At 43.4% G+C, this 15,694-nt stretch overlaps 1 protein-coding gene across 1 annotated transcript in view; it reads right to left on the bottom strand.

Moving 5' to 3' along the window:
- VAPA (VAMP associated protein A) overlaps window positions 1-14,521 on the bottom strand; it is a 35,466-nt gene extending 20,945 nt beyond the window's left edge. Inside the window, exon 1 of the mRNA XM_074899229.1 lies at window positions 14,338-14,521. Coding sequence (XP_074755330.1) covers window positions 14,338-14,413 — 76 coding nt within the window. The 5' untranslated portion in view covers window positions 14,414-14,521. The remainder of the gene's footprint in view (window positions 1-14,337) is intronic.
- Between the last annotated feature and the right edge of the window lie 1,173 nt (window positions 14,522-15,694).

Below are 15,694 nucleotides of genomic sequence, written 5' to 3'. Positions count from 1 at the left end.
TAGTATGTCCCTGTCTCTCTTGCAGTGGGGAGCCCAGAGCAGGACCCAGCACTCCAGCTGTGGCCTCATCAGTGCTGAGCAGAGGGGAAGGATCACCTCCCTCCACCTGCTGGCAACACTCCTAATGCAGCCCTGGATACCACTGGCTGTTGCAGCAAGGGCATGTTGCTGGCTCACAGCCAACCTGGTGCCTACCAGGACCCCCAGGGTCTTTTCTGCCAAGCTGCTCAAGAGCCCAGCCTGTACTGGTGCCTGGGGGGGTTGCTGCACCCCAGGTGCAGGACTTTGCACTTGTTGAACCTCACAAGGTTCCTGTCAGCCTGTTTCTCCATCTGCTAGCACCCTCAGCACTTGTGAGTACATTCCATTAGGGCCAATGGACTTAGGTATATTGAGTTTACTTAAGTATTCCCTGACCTGATATCTTCCAGCACTGAAGGAAGGATGCCTAAAAATGAAAGACCAGTGTTCTGCAGCAAGTCAAAACTACCTTGACTCTCAGATAAGAAAACTAATCTTAAAATATATGCAAATCACTTAATTGCTCCAAATAGAATTTTACAGTGTTTTCTGAAAAAATCATAGGTGACACTGCTGACACAAAAGAAAGTGAGAGGAATGCTGTTTATTTCCATAATAAGTTTAAAGAAATTAATATTCAGACCCCTGTGAAAACAATCTGAAGAGAATCCATAACATGCGTTACCAATGAACATAATTCCTTCTTCTCAAAACATCAAACCCATGATCATTCAAATACCTTCTTCAACTGGAATAAAAATTCCAACTCTTAACAAACCACTTCTGTTAAAATTATTCAGTCTATGAAGCATAACAGCTTAGGTTTCATGGATTAATACATCAACATTATAGGTCTCAATGATCAGGGTAATCACAGAATCATCAAGGTTGGAAAAGACCTTGAAGATCATTCAGTCCAACCATTAACCTCACAATGACAGTACCCAAACACACCATATCCCTCAGCGCTATGTCAACCCAACTCTTAAACACCTCCAGGGATGAGTACTCCACCACTTCCCTGGGCAGCCCATTCCAATGCCTAACAACCTGTTCTGGAAAGAAATGCTTCCTAAAGTAAAACAGTGGATGAAGATACAAAATTAATAATACCTACAAAAAAACATGGCCCTCGGCTAGATATCCATATATTAGAGCAATAATGCAGAATATGTCACTTCTTATTCTACCCTTGAGAAACAGTTATTAGTTTTATCATCAACCTGCATGTAAATGACAGAATGCAAAAAAGGCTTTACAAGAAAGGTGACGCACCTCAATGTCCACAGTTCCTGAAGGCTGATTCTAGGCTAGCAATGTTTACCAAGGGTAACATCATGTTTTATCTGAGCTCCCCACAATGACATACTGTCTGCATCCATGATGATGACGTATCTGTCAAAGATTTTTCCTTCTCTTCCAAAAAATACTGAAACAATGCCCGTTTTTTAATCCTAAGAGTTTATCTTCCTCTGTCAACAGGCCAAGCAGAACCTATATACGGCTACATATCTCAAGAGAGGTGACTGTGTAGATGCTGGCATGCATGCTTTACTGGCGGGTGGTACAAGAATCACAGAATGGTTTGGGTTGGAAGGGACCTTAAAGATCATCTAGTTCCAACCCCCTTGCCATGTGCAGGGACACCTTCCACTAGACCAGGCTGCTCAAAGCCCCGTCCAACCTGGCCTTGAACACTGCCAGGGAGGGGGCAGCCACAGCTTCTCTGGGCAACCAGTTCCAGTCTCTCACCACCCTCACAGGAAAGAATTTCTTCCTTATCTCTAATCTAAATCAAACATCTTGCAGTTTAAAGCAATTATTCCTTGTCCTATTCCTACACTCCCTGATAAAGAGTCTCTCCCCATCTTCCCTGTTGGCCCCCTTTAAGTACTACAAGGCCACTATAAGGTCTCTCCTGACTCTTCTCCAGGCTGAATCCCAACTCTCTCAGCCTGTATGAGGATAGGGAAGGTGCTCCAGACCCCTGATCATCTTCATGGCTCTCCTCTGGACCTGCCCAAGCAGGTCCATGTCTTTCTTATGTTGGGGGCCTCAGAGCTGGACACAGCACTCCAGGTGGGGTCTCACAAGAGCAGAATGGAGGGGGAGAATCACCTCCCTCAACCTGCTGGTCACGCTTCTTTTGATGCAGCCCAAGATATGATTGGCCCTCTGGGCTGTAAACGCACACTGTTGGGTCATGTTGACTTTCTTGTCAACCAAGACCCCCAAGTCCTTCTCTGCAGAGCTGCCCTCAATCCACTCATCACCCAGCCTGTATTTGTGTTTGGGATTGCCATGACCCACATGCAGGACCTTGCACTCGGCCACGTTGAACTCCATGAGGTTTGCACAGGCCCACACCTCTCAAGCCTGTCCAGGTCCCTCTGGATGCCATCCCTTCCCTCCAGCTTGCTGACCACACCACACAGCTTGGTGTCATCAGCAAACTTGCTGAGGGGGCACTCAGTCCCACTGTCCACGTCATCAACAAAAATGTTAAACAACATCTGGTCCCAACAGCGACCCCTGATGAACGTCACTCGTCACTGCTCTCCATTTGGACATCGAGTCATTAATCACAACTTTTTGAGTGCAACCATCCAGCCAATTCCTTATCCACCAAATGGCTCACATTTTCCCCAGTCTTTCTTTTATCACCAATGCACCTACAGAAGCTTTTCTTGTTGCCCTTGATATCCCCGTCCAGATTTAATTCTATCAGGTCTTTACCTTTCCTAACCTGATCCCTGGATGCTCGGAGAATTTCCCTGTATCCGTCCCAGGCTACCTGCCCTTGCTTCTATCCTTCTTTAGGCTTCCTTTTTATGTGAAACAGGAATTGAAACCTTTTGCTTGCCAGTCTGATGCACAAAAGACAGGAATACAATGGAGTGGCACTTCAAAGCAGACAAAACAATTTGTTTTCTTACATTTTCTTTCTGGATCAAAATTTCGTATTCACTCCAGCTTGTTACCAACATGTTGCTAATTGCCAAAAAATAGTAAAAATGCAATAAACATCTATCTCAATGGTAAAGTACAGCCACAGATGATTACCATGAATTCTGGCAAAGACAACAATATCTACTTTATATATTAGATAAAATACAGGCTAAAAGGAGATTGTCTTGTGTTTAATGTTAAATATGACAATGTTTTGTTTAGCCTCAACAACAAAACCCAGTATTAGTAAGATGGTATAACATGGAATAACTTTATCCAAATATATTAATGCTTGTATTTAGTTTAAGCTTTAAAACATAGCAGTCAGCATCCAGTTCAGTCATATGTCTACTCTGGATATTTTTCCTATCAGAAGAGTGCCATTACTGAGGAACTGCCATGTTACTAACCTCAAAGGCATCTTTGTAACTCAAACTTAACGTCCACATTATTATGAATTACTTACTTGCAATCTAGCTTTATTGGGATACACTGTTATTCTAGCCAAATACACATCAAGAGCATACTAAATTTGGTGGCTCGTAATTCTACCAGGATAGTCTTAACAATCTAATGATATAATATTATGCATCCCAAAGCACTCTCACTACAGAAATAACAAAAGCAGTAGAAACATTTTACTACTGCTAAACATGAACATTTAAACCAGCAAATTATCCCCAAAGTCCTAAAACAACCAAGTAATATGTAAAAGCAATCTTTCAGTACAGAAGCAGTATTAAAAATTTAGTTCAGTAAGGGCTGTATTACAAACCCTTCCTGCTGGAGCAACTCTTCTCTTTACTTGCATAAGGGAGGATACCTAATCAATTTGATAATTAAAAAGGCTCTTAAATTTCAAAGAATACTAGCAGATTTGAACAACAAAACTAAATAAACAAGTAACTTTTCCCTTTCTTTTTCCCTTTAAACTTGCTTTGTATTTTAACCTGCTATAGTTTACAAAAGGTTTCGATGATGCTGAAAAGCCCAGATCTGCTGTTTAAAATGTTCAAATATTCAGCAGTTTAAAATATGTATGCATCCTCAAGTACAAAATTTCCAACCGGATACACCTTTCTGATCTGAATTGCAACATATAAGATACTCTTCAAACTCTATAGCAGTAATCAAAATATTTGTAATCATCTCAGATGACAGCTGTAGTGGCACAGAAAAAACAGTCTTTCCACAGAAGACCTGACCAAAAGCTGTTACCTAGCACTTTTCCCAGTGTGCTCCAAGAACACTATCAGAGGACAGACTCAAACATTAAACAGAACACCAGAGCTTTTGTGGTTTTCACAAGTTGAAAGTAGTATCCCACCAGTGTTAACAAAGTAACTTTAAAAATAAATCAATTTCACACTTCTCCCAGTGTGGACAAAAGCCCAGAAAGTTCTTCCAAAAAAACCCAGTTTCAGGTATTTGACTGTTAGACAGTGTCCAACTTCAGCACATAACACAGGGCCCAGTCTAAATAGGCTTATATATCAGACATGAAAATTTCCTACAGACAGGTCTAGCTAATACTGGAATAACTCCCAAAGACACAAACAGCTCACTTCAGTTTCAGGGTGACCTTTCATCCTCCAGAAGCACAGACTACAGGTCTCCATCTACCAAATCTCCGAAATTCAAGTACAGCATATCCTACAGTCACTCAGGAAAACAAACACCTGCTTTAAATAAAAGCTGCATTCCATCACAGTCTTGTCACTCAGACAGGATCACAAACTTCATTCCCTCACTACAACATGGTACTAGGCTGAGCTAATGCAGCCACACTCCCCGGGCCCCTCACTACAAAAAGGACATTGAATTACTCGAGCATGTCCAAAGAAGGGCAACGAAGCTGGTGCAGGGTCTGGAGCACAGGTCGTAGGAGGAGCAGCTGAGGGAACTGGGGGTGTTTAGTCTGGAGAAGAGGAGGCTGAGGGGAGACCTCATCACCCTCTACAGCTACCTGAGAGGAGGTTGCAGAGAACTGGGGATGAGTCTCTTTAACCAAGTAACAAGCGACAGGACAAGAGGGAATGGCCTCAAATTGCGCCAGGGAAGGTTCAGACTACATATTAGGAAATATTTATTTACAGAACTGGTTGTTAGGTATTGGAATGGGCTGCCCAGGGAGGTAGTGGAGTCCCCATCCCTGGAGGTGTTTAAGAGTAGAGTTGATAGAGCGCTGTGGGATATGGTGTAGTTGGGAACTGTTAATGTTAGGTTAATGGTTGGACTGGATGATCTTCAAGGTCTTTTCCAACCTAGACAATTCTGATTCTGATTCTGTGACCATTCAGCTCACCGCTGTAGAAGCAGCTAGAGTCCCAACTTGAGCTGCAACATGGAACATGTCTAGTAGATACCCAAGTTAAAAACCAAACAGCTTCTACCTTCATTGGGTCTACTAGATTTAGTGGCCATATTAACATCATACTGTTAACATGTTAAACATGTTGAATCAACATCATACTCCTATGAATTATATCTACTAAGTTCACCTATGGAACAGTTACTTCTATGTGTATGATTTTTAAATTTATGAGCATCCCTTCTTACAAAGAAAAAAAAACATTGAACACTTCTCAGTCAAGCTATTCTAATGTCTTGGAATGTAACATAATATACCAGCTTCTAGCTTAAGTACATAATTAGGTACCACCATTGTCCTACCAAACTTTCAAGAACATTATAACCTCGTGACCTAGGGGAAGCCCTGTAAAGTCCACATGAAGCAAACCGTTTTATAAGATGGTATCTGGTGAATTTAAAACTATTTTTGCCCACCTGATTTTTAGAAGGTTGGTTGAAACTGACATAATTAAGATCTGAAATTCAACTGGTTTCTAACGATCTGAATACATTCATAGCCAACTGATGCTAATTCATTTTTGTACCAATCCTACCCTTTAGCCTACATAGCTCTTCTTTTCCCCAGTGCTTATCTCTTCTGATATATTTATAGATAGCAATCAGATCCCCTTTCAGGCTTCATTTTGCCAAGATAAACAAGCCAAGCTATTCTACTTCACTTATGCTAATAATTTTTTTTTTTTTTTTTTTGCACCATTCCCATTTGGGTTCATTTTCTCTGACTAGGTGTTGCCAGGGATGCATTCAGATAAAGCTTCATCAATGCCATAAACCTTGGCATTAATACTTTCCTCACTATAAAACTAGTCTCATATTTGCCCTATTTCACACTCACAATAAACCTGTGATTAAGTACTAGCCTCTACTTTTACTTCTTTATCACTTCCAACTAAAATGAGAACAGCAGTTCTATTATTAACATGCATCAATCACTCAATATTTTTTCATGTTCACCACATCTCCAAACTGCATTAATCAGCTCTACCAGCACAGTACCCACCCACACCAAGGCCATTAATGAAGATACTAAACCAAGTTCAAACACGACACTGGTCCATCCTTTAGAAATGTCCTTATTAAGCCTCCAATAGCCCAACAGCTGTGCTGCAGTTTATTTTACAGTTTATCCCTTCTCCACCTTAGGTTTCTCCAGTCAGCTCTTATCTGCAACTTTATTATTAGTTTTGCAAATGCCTCTGTATCAAATAATCAATATTCAGATCATGGAACAGACCATCCTGGAAGAGATTTCAAAACATATGGAAGACAAAGAATTAGAGACAGCCAACACGGCTTCAACATGGGCAAATCATGCCTGACTAACCTAGTGGCCTTCTATGATGGATCACTGGACAAGGGGAGAGCTATGGATGTCATCCACCTAGACTTCTGTAAGGCCTTTGATACAGTCCTCCACAACATTCTTACCTCTGAATTGAAAAGATACGAGTTTGATGGATGGACTGTTAGATGGATGAGGAATTGGCTGGGTGGTCACATCTAAAGAGCTACAGTCAATGTCTCAATGTCCAAGTGGAAACCCGTAACAAGTCATATCCCTCAAGGATCCATACTGAGACCAATACTATTCAATATCTTCATCAATGATATAGTGGGATTAAGCGCACCCTTGGGAGGTCTCAGATGACACCAAGTTGAGCGGTGATGTTGACTGGAGTGAGGAAACAGATGGCTCCAGAGGGACCTTGACAGGCTTGAGAGGTGGATCCATGCAAACTCCATGAAGTGCAAGGCCCTGCACATGGGTCAAGGTAATCCCCAGTATCAGTACAGGCTGGGAGACAAAGGGTTGAAAGCAGCCCTGAGGAGAACAACTTGGGAATACTGGTGGATGAAAAATTAAGTATGAGCCGGCAATGTGTGCTTGCAGCCCAGAAAGTCAACCATATCCTGGGCTGCATAAATAGAAGATGGGCCAACAGGTCGAGGAAGTGATCGTTCCCTTCTACTGCACCCTCATGAGACCCCACCTGGAGTGCTGTGTCCAGCTCTGGGACTCCCAGTACAACACAGATGTGGAACTGTTAGAGCAGCATCCAGAAGAGGGCCACAAAAATGGTCAGAGGGCTAGAACACCTCTCCTGTGAAGAAAGGCTAAGGCAGCTGGGGTTGTTCAGGTCAAAGAGAAGGCTCCAGGGAGACCTTGTTGTGTCCTTTCAATATATAAAGGGGGCTTATAAGAAAGACAGAGAAAGACTCCTTACAGGGCCTGTCGTGACAGGACAAGGGGCAACAGAGCTAAACTGAAAGAGGGTAGGCTTAGATTGGACATAATGACAAAAATTTTTATGAGGCTGGTGAGACACTGGAACAGCTTGCCCAGAGAGGCTGTGGATGCCCCCTCCATGGAAGTGTTCAAGGCCAAGTTGGACGGGGCTTTGAGCAACCTGATCTAGTAAAAGATGTCCCTGCCCATAGGAGGGGAATTGGACTAGGTGATCTTTAAAGGTCCCTTTCACCCCAAACCAATCTGTGATTCCATAAAATGATGTAATGACATCCAGTAAATCCAGTTATATGATCAGATTTTGTTTAGGGGATACACAGAAGAGATAAAAAATAGATACAAGAGAGAGGAGGAGGTTTCAGATCAGACTGGCACATTCTACCCAGGACACTCATGCTCCATTTTATTCCATGTTCCATTTTCCTCCAAATCTTTAATTATTCTTTCCTCTAAGGCTTTGCATACTATCAAGGTCAGACCTATTCAAGCACTGAAGTGTCAAATTAATAATTACTCCAAGTGAGACCACATTTTGAGAAACATGGGAGGGAAAAACTCTGATGTGACTATATTTTTAAAATTCAGACAAATAATTATTTTTCTTTTTCTTTTCTTCCTTACTCATATTATTAAAAACCAAACACCTGAAGTCCTACACCAGGATAATACTTACCAAACTATCTTAACTCTCAAGATCTTGTTCATATAGAAATAAACTGAAAATGTTTATTTTAATTTACATAATCATTTATTTCTAAACACTTTCAAACCATAAAATTGCCAAATAGTTTACAATGCAATGAAATAACTGCATAGGATACAAAACCAACAACACTAAGAGGCAAGAGAAGCTAAAGAGGCCAAGAGTGCTATGCAAGGTAGTAAGACTTAACTAAAGTCTTAAGGAAAACAAAATTACTAACATTCTAACTTGTGTTTCTGCATTTTTATTTTCAACAAAACCATATTAGAAATTATCATAGTAGAGTCATTTGCCTATTTTTTTCCAAAAGAAATTAACTTATACACAGTTATCTGGCTCATCTGACAATAAAAGCCTTGTAATTTGACAACTTTGACACTGGAAAATTTAATACTTATCTAATTAGTCAGTGATTTTTTTTTTCCCACTTTATATACAGCAAGTTCTCTCCAGCAGCCTTTTCTAACTTGAATTTATGGCTTGTAAACTGAGCATGTAATAACCCTTTAATGACTGATGGTCACAAAGATCTGGTCAACAAACATCTCCCAAAGACAAAGTTGGACAGAAAGTAAAACATATTCACAAACCACAGTCAAGCTGAAACAGGAACAATTTATAATACCACAATGGACAGTCAGTGCACTAAATATTCAGGCCTATTAACTGATGCATAAAATAGCTCCTTCTGTTCAGGGTAAGTTTCTACTTTTCAACTTGGCCTTGAACAATGGTACAGTGTTCCTGTATAATGCAGTATTTTTTACCATATTAATGATGTATCACAGTGATCTAGAATACTAGCTCAGGCTATCAACAAGCAGAATGAGTAGGCACTTTATACTAATTACAATGTAAAGGTGAAACTTTTATACCAGCAACTACACTAGACGTACAAGACAGTGAGGTTTGGACAGCGTTTATCTGTTTAGTGAAAATGCAATGTTAAGTAAAACAGAGTTCTACAAATTGCAGATAAAGGACAAAACTTCCAAATCTTCACTGCTGTATACCTCTGTCAAAGAAAATTCTCCATTATTGAATCTTAAAACAAATGACAAATTACATGTGCCAAAATATCATCTACCACCTAGAATATGCCTGACTTCACAGATCAATACAACTCCCTTTTTATTAGTCAGTTTAAACTGTACTGTAACACTGTGATAGACGTATGTATTAACATAATATCACCTTGTAAGCAACACCTGGTAAAAAAGTTCTCTTTCCTTCTCTTCCTCAACACACTCCCACCAACCATTTTGTGTCTCAATTTTCATTAATACCTATCATTAAAAAAACAAATTTTAAATACCAACAAATATTATATTTAAGCCAGGACACAATGGATAGAAGAACACATATATAGGAAGAGTAAACAATTCCAGGAATCCTTCTTGGATTTAAAAAAACCAAAAAAGTCAAAGACTACTTGTTGAATACTGAGTCATTCTATGGGATGCTCAATCGTTGTTATTACACAATACTCAGACAGCAAAAACATTAACTTAAATGGAATCATTTCAAAGTACCAAAAAGCCAGAACTGTGTTAAGTAATCACTTACAACCAGGTTTTCTCCACTGCATTCCTACTGTTTAGTTTCAAAAATGCTCTTGCATGAAGATACCAGAAAACTGACACCTCAATCGCCCTTTTCTAACCTATCTTAGAAAGCCGGGACATCACAAACTTGCTGAAGAGAGTGAAAACAGGTGTAAAATTTGACATAATCAAGACACACACAAATAAGGCAGTAAAATCTCATCTGAGGACTTCAAACCCTGCCTACACTAAAAGATATCCTGGGCCAATTCTGGCAACAGACCTTGAGGGCAGGGGATGCATTTAACGTTGAGCTATTTTTACCTTCAAATTCCACCTTCTCGATTTGCAGCAACACATACCCTGTGTCTTTCAATGTTACCAACGGCAGTGTAATGATTACAAAATAAGTTACAGCAATATTATTCAAAAGGTTGTTGAAATCTTCATTTCAGAATGAGCCATATTGTGGCTAACAATCCCAGATTATGAAACAGAATAATCAGAAATTAAACATCATCTGTTATACTGATCTCTCCTAGTAACTCAAAACCATCAAAGGGAAAATTTGCTGCACACAGACATGCTCAAAAGTTGATTTTAGTCTACTTATTTGCTGACTTATTTCTAGCCTCGAGGTAATAACAAACAAAAAAAAAGGAAAAGGGTGCCTCATTATTGTGAGACATCTACAAAGGTAACATAACTGGATTTCACACACCTGTAAACAAGAACTTCAATAAAGGATATCAATTTAGAATATTCAGATACTTTTATAATGTCTGACTATTGCTAGCCAGAGACCTCTTAATCACATGAAATTCAAATTCTGAACACTGTCTACTAATCCTGCAAGGCTCATCAAATCAACTAGAGTCAATTTTCAATTAGGTGTTGCAGAAGCATGTCTTATGACTGATGTAAAGATGTGGCAAAGGTTTTTAAAAAAGGACCATCATCCAAGACCAACCTAAATACAAGTTACTTACAATTGCAAAAGTGGCTTTGTTGACAATGAAGACCAGAAGACCAGGTTTCCATAAAAATGATAGAAATCTTTGAACTGAAAACCAAGTGCTGCCATTTAACTACACAAATGTTTTTAAAAATCATTAAGAAGAAATTTATTTACTCACAAGGAACTAATTCCCGATTACCATAACTTTAAACTAGACCTACTGACAATTGTATGCATGCCACATGAAAGAGACCCCCATAAGAAGCTGCATACGTTCCACCTTCCAATTAGTTGCTTTTAAGTCTCTCATGTTTCAATTCTTCCTATCCAGATCTAAACAAACCCAAACAACTTCAGGTTTGAGAAGCTAAACAAAATACATTAGACTAAAATACAGAAGAAAGCTAACCTACAGGAGTAATACAGCTGAAGACCTGGATACAAGAACCACAAGGCAAATTATCATTTTTCCATACTGAGTCTCTGAAAGTGGTATTACTTAGTGTATCAACTGCCTCAGTTTCATCACTTTTAAGTACAATTTTCCCCCTTGTTACACTTGTGCAACACTTTGAAAAGTACTTATTTGTTTTGTGGCTTTCCTCAGGTATTCCTGACTGTTCCAGAACCCAAAGAAATCTAGCTAACACAGAAGCAGAGGGAATCAACCAAAACACTGTTAATGACTGAAATTTCTAGGAATGCTAAGTACTATTAAAACAGTATTCTAATCTTTTGGTCACCAAAGGAAATATGTAATGTGTTAGCCACCATGGGACACGTTCTTTAGACCTCCCTCTGAACTGTGTGGAATAGAATTCAGAATAAATGTATTATAGGCCTTATTCTTGCTGATTGGGTAAAGTAGATTTTAAAAAGAAACACAGTTTCATTAGACAATGATGAATTTAAAGCCTTGTCAACAACTCCTTAAGATAAATCCTGTGTACTTTTTAATTTAAATCACTGTTTGCATAAGGGCATACTAACACATTTCATTGTTACCCTAAAGGTCAGCAAATTCATTATAAGTTCCTGAGGGAAGAAAACCAACAAAACTATTGTCCAGTTCAGATGTTTAAACTTAAACTCGGTCTCTGTTATATAGACAACAGCTTAAAGTCAATAATAATAGATAATTGGCCCAATAAAATACCTTTAAATAACCAGCTGCACTGAAAAAAATATACACTTTAAGTTGTATGATTTTTCCTACACTAAGTTACACTTATTCTGAGTCACACATCCTCTTACTAACCAACTACTTTTTAAAAGATAACACTCAGAATTCCCTTCTGCCAATACTGTATTCTTCAATGCAGTGCTTTGGAACTGAATTTGTGACCCACAAACCTTTCTAAACACCTCAGAATAATAGCAATTAGAAAATATTTCTTCAGAGTGCACTATGCTCTCTCAATATAGTTCTTTCTATAGCATATTACTGTAATAATACAGTAACAGAGTGCTTTCCACAGAGTATTAAGACTGCAGTCTCATTATGTTTCAGATTTTGTTTTTGCTTAGTCTGCTCTATAGAAATTTTCTTAATATACGCATTAGCCTGAAACCAAAGTTTATGCCTAAAGAATACAAATTTCATGCTCTAAGTACATAAACACACAACACAGTAAAGATCACTGACTGACAATGGCTTCATACAGACAGAATTTCTAATCTAGTATTTATTCTATATTCCCTGTATCAACATTTTGTTTCATATCACATAAATAAGGATTACTTCCAGCTTGAAGACAGCTCAACATTTGAAAGCTTTGAATTAGACACAGCTTTTTAATTAAAAAATCATGCCTTTTCCTCCAGCCTGTTCTTGCAGTAAGAATACAGTGTATTGAAATCTGAGTGCAGCGAGACCTGGCAGCATTTTAACAACACAAAACAGAAAAAGATAAGCTCCCACTACGGTTTTCACTCTATGAATGTACAATTTAAAATTTTTTAAATTGAAGCTATCAAGAAAATACTGTATGTGTGATCAAATAAATTGAAAACCAAAATCTGTCTGATGGATCAATAAAACAAGTATAGTTTGTTAAAAATCTCTTAACCAGACTTAAGCTTTATTTCTAAAAGGCAGGCCAGGCAAAGGTATTTTGGGGGAATAGTGTTCTTCTCTAACATAAACATTAATCTGTTCTAGCTGTTCATTTAAAGATTTTTACACCACCATAAATTCCACTCTGTCCCTCTAAAATAACGAAAAACTATTTTACTGAAAATGGAAAATAAATAGAAATATTTATAGGATTAGGCAAGTACATGTGCTGATACTAGTCAGAAAATTTACAATGTAGGTTCAGATAACGTTAACAGCTTTAAAAAATATATAATATTGATGATTCTAAATCTGAAACCTTATGAAATTTTTCCTCATGCTCCTTATGGGCATAAAATACAATTGCAGGACACTACTGAAAACTACTTACTCTATCCTGCTTTTCTTTATGCCCTTACTTTTCATGGATCACTCATTCTTGGAAGAGCCTTCCTTTTCACAACTATCCAAGTTATTAGGAAAGAAAAACCCTCACATGATAACAGCACTAACTGGGACCTATTTTGACAGAAGTATGTCATGCCTATCACAGTCATGCGGCCGGCCCGCACTACCCACTACACAGAAACTTCGGAAACGCACACATTTCTTTCCCTCATTCCCGGGAAAGGAGTGAGCTGCCTGTTTACGTACCGAGAACCTGCCTGCAACACGACAACTTGGGGGAACGGGCGGGGAGTCATTTGCCAGGCTGCATCGGGGAGAGGGTGCGAGTGAGTGCCCGCACATCGCCTCCTCGCACACTCCTGGAGTGATGGCGCAAAACCGCGCCATCCCCCGCGGCGATACGGACGGGGGCCGGGGCCGGGCTCCGACGAGTGTCCGCTGCCGGGGCGCGGGAGGGTGAGAAGGCCAGAGGTGTGGGCAGCCTCGTGAAGCGAGCTTTCCCCCGCCACTCCCTAGCACGGCGGCGAGGCTTGATCGAAGCTTCGGGGCCTCTCCGGCCCGCTACAGCCAGAGGCAGACCTTACCGAGAGGGACCGACAGGCACGCAGACCCCCACGGCCACAGAAATGACAGCAGAGCGGCTCCCCCTCCCCGGGCCCCGCTCCTCCAGGGCCGGCCCTCCCGAGCGCAGCGGTGACACGGCAGCGGCCGCGCCGGCATGCGGGGGGGGACACGCCGGAGGCAGGGGCCGGTCTGGCGCACCGGCGGGGGCCGGAGGGGGGCGGGCGGCACCCTAGCGCAACGCCCGGCACCCGCCGGGGCCGCGGACACGCTCTCGAGTCCCCACGGGATCCCAAGATGGCGGCGGCCGAGCCCGTTCACCGGCTCGGCGGCGCCCCCTTCCCCCCCCCCCCCCCCACCGGACCCGGGCGGGCAGGGCCCGGCACCGCGGCCCGGGGGAGGAGAAGGGGGGGAACGAGGCGCCTGGAGGCGGCCCAAACGCCGAGGCGAAACGGGACACCCCGCCGGGCTGGGCCGTCCCGCCGCCCCCCTCCCCCGCGCCGGGCTCCCCCTCACCTTTGAATTTGAGGTCGGTGGGCGGATCGAGCACCAGGATCTGCTCGTGCTTTGCCAGAGCCCCGGCGGCCGCCATCTCGCTCGCTCGCTCCGGCGGGAGGAGGAGTGGGGGGAGGGAGGAGGAGGGGCGGGAGGGGGAGGCCGGGCGGCGGCGCCGCTCCCTCGCGGCGGGGCGGGCAGTGGCTCCGCGCGCTGCCGGCGGGGCGCGGGCCGAGGGCGGGCGCTGCCGCCTGCCGCTGCGCGCGCTGCCGCCCCGAGCGCCGCTGGCCGCCCTTCCCCGCGCGACGGGCTCAGCGGCCGCCGGGCAACGCCACCCCTCCGCGGGCACGAGGGCGGCGGAGGCGGCGGGGGCCCCCTGCGCGCATGCGCCCGCCCGCACCTCGCGCCGGGCGGCTCCCCTCGCTCCCCTCCTCCTTTTCCCGCGCCGGCGGTTAGAGCGAGACCCCCCGGCCCGGCCCTCGCGGCCGCCCCACCCGCCGGAGCCGCAGGAGCGGAGCGGCGAGAAGCAGCACCGCCGCCCCCTCCCGAATTTCCCCCGCCGTTGGGGCAGAGGCGGCGGGAGCAACGCGCGTGCGCCGCGAGTCGCCGGAAGAGGAAAGGCGCCGCCGGCTCGCGGCTGGGGGCGGCGGGAGGAACTACCGCTCCCGGCGTGCCCCGCGGCGGGCGGGCGGGATAGGAGCCGCGGGGCACGCCGGGAGCTGCAGTCTTTGCGGGCCGCGGAACCTCGGTGGGCTCCCCTCAGCCTCGGGCCTCGAGGGGTTGCGGGGAAGCGCGGCCCTCACGGCCCACGGGTGGTTTGGTCGCGGCCCATCCCTCGAAGCTGGAGGAGGGAGGGCGAGCGTGGGTGCTGCGTCCCTGAGGGGCAATGGGGAAAGGGAGGAAGGCAAGTTGGGCAAACGGCCTCAAATGCCCCGTGGCATGGCTGCTGGCAGCTCTAGCTCGGGTCTCGGCTGCTCATGGGTGAGGCTTGAGGCGTTGGAGCCAGCTCCCCGCTGCTGTCAGGTACCCGTGATGGGATGGCTGCGGCCCAGCCTAAAGGCAGCAATGCCACCCTGCCAGGCAGCACACGGGCTTCGAGGTGGATAGGCCTGAATCTCAAACAGGACTGGAAAACGGCCAAAAACTCTACTCAAGTACAAAAATTGTTGCTAGGTATTAACAGGGAGTATATGTTGAGAGGGACTGGGCTCTTGTAAAACCTGAATGAGAAATACGAGCCATTATTTATTACTAGGCAGGAACACAGGGTATTTGCCATCCTCCTCACTTGCCCTTTTTGTCAGACACAGTGTTTTCAGAGTAGGCCTTTTCATTAATACCATACTTTCAAGCAGATGGTGCATCTTGGGATATTTGA

Source organism: Athene noctua, chromosome 2 (genome assembly GCF_965140245.1).
Source record: "Athene noctua chromosome 2, bAthNoc1.hap1.1, whole genome shotgun sequence".
NCBI classification, from domain to species: Eukaryota; Metazoa; Chordata; class Aves; order Strigiformes; family Strigidae; genus Athene; species Athene noctua.
This window is presented reverse-complemented; position numbering and strand designations above follow the sequence as displayed.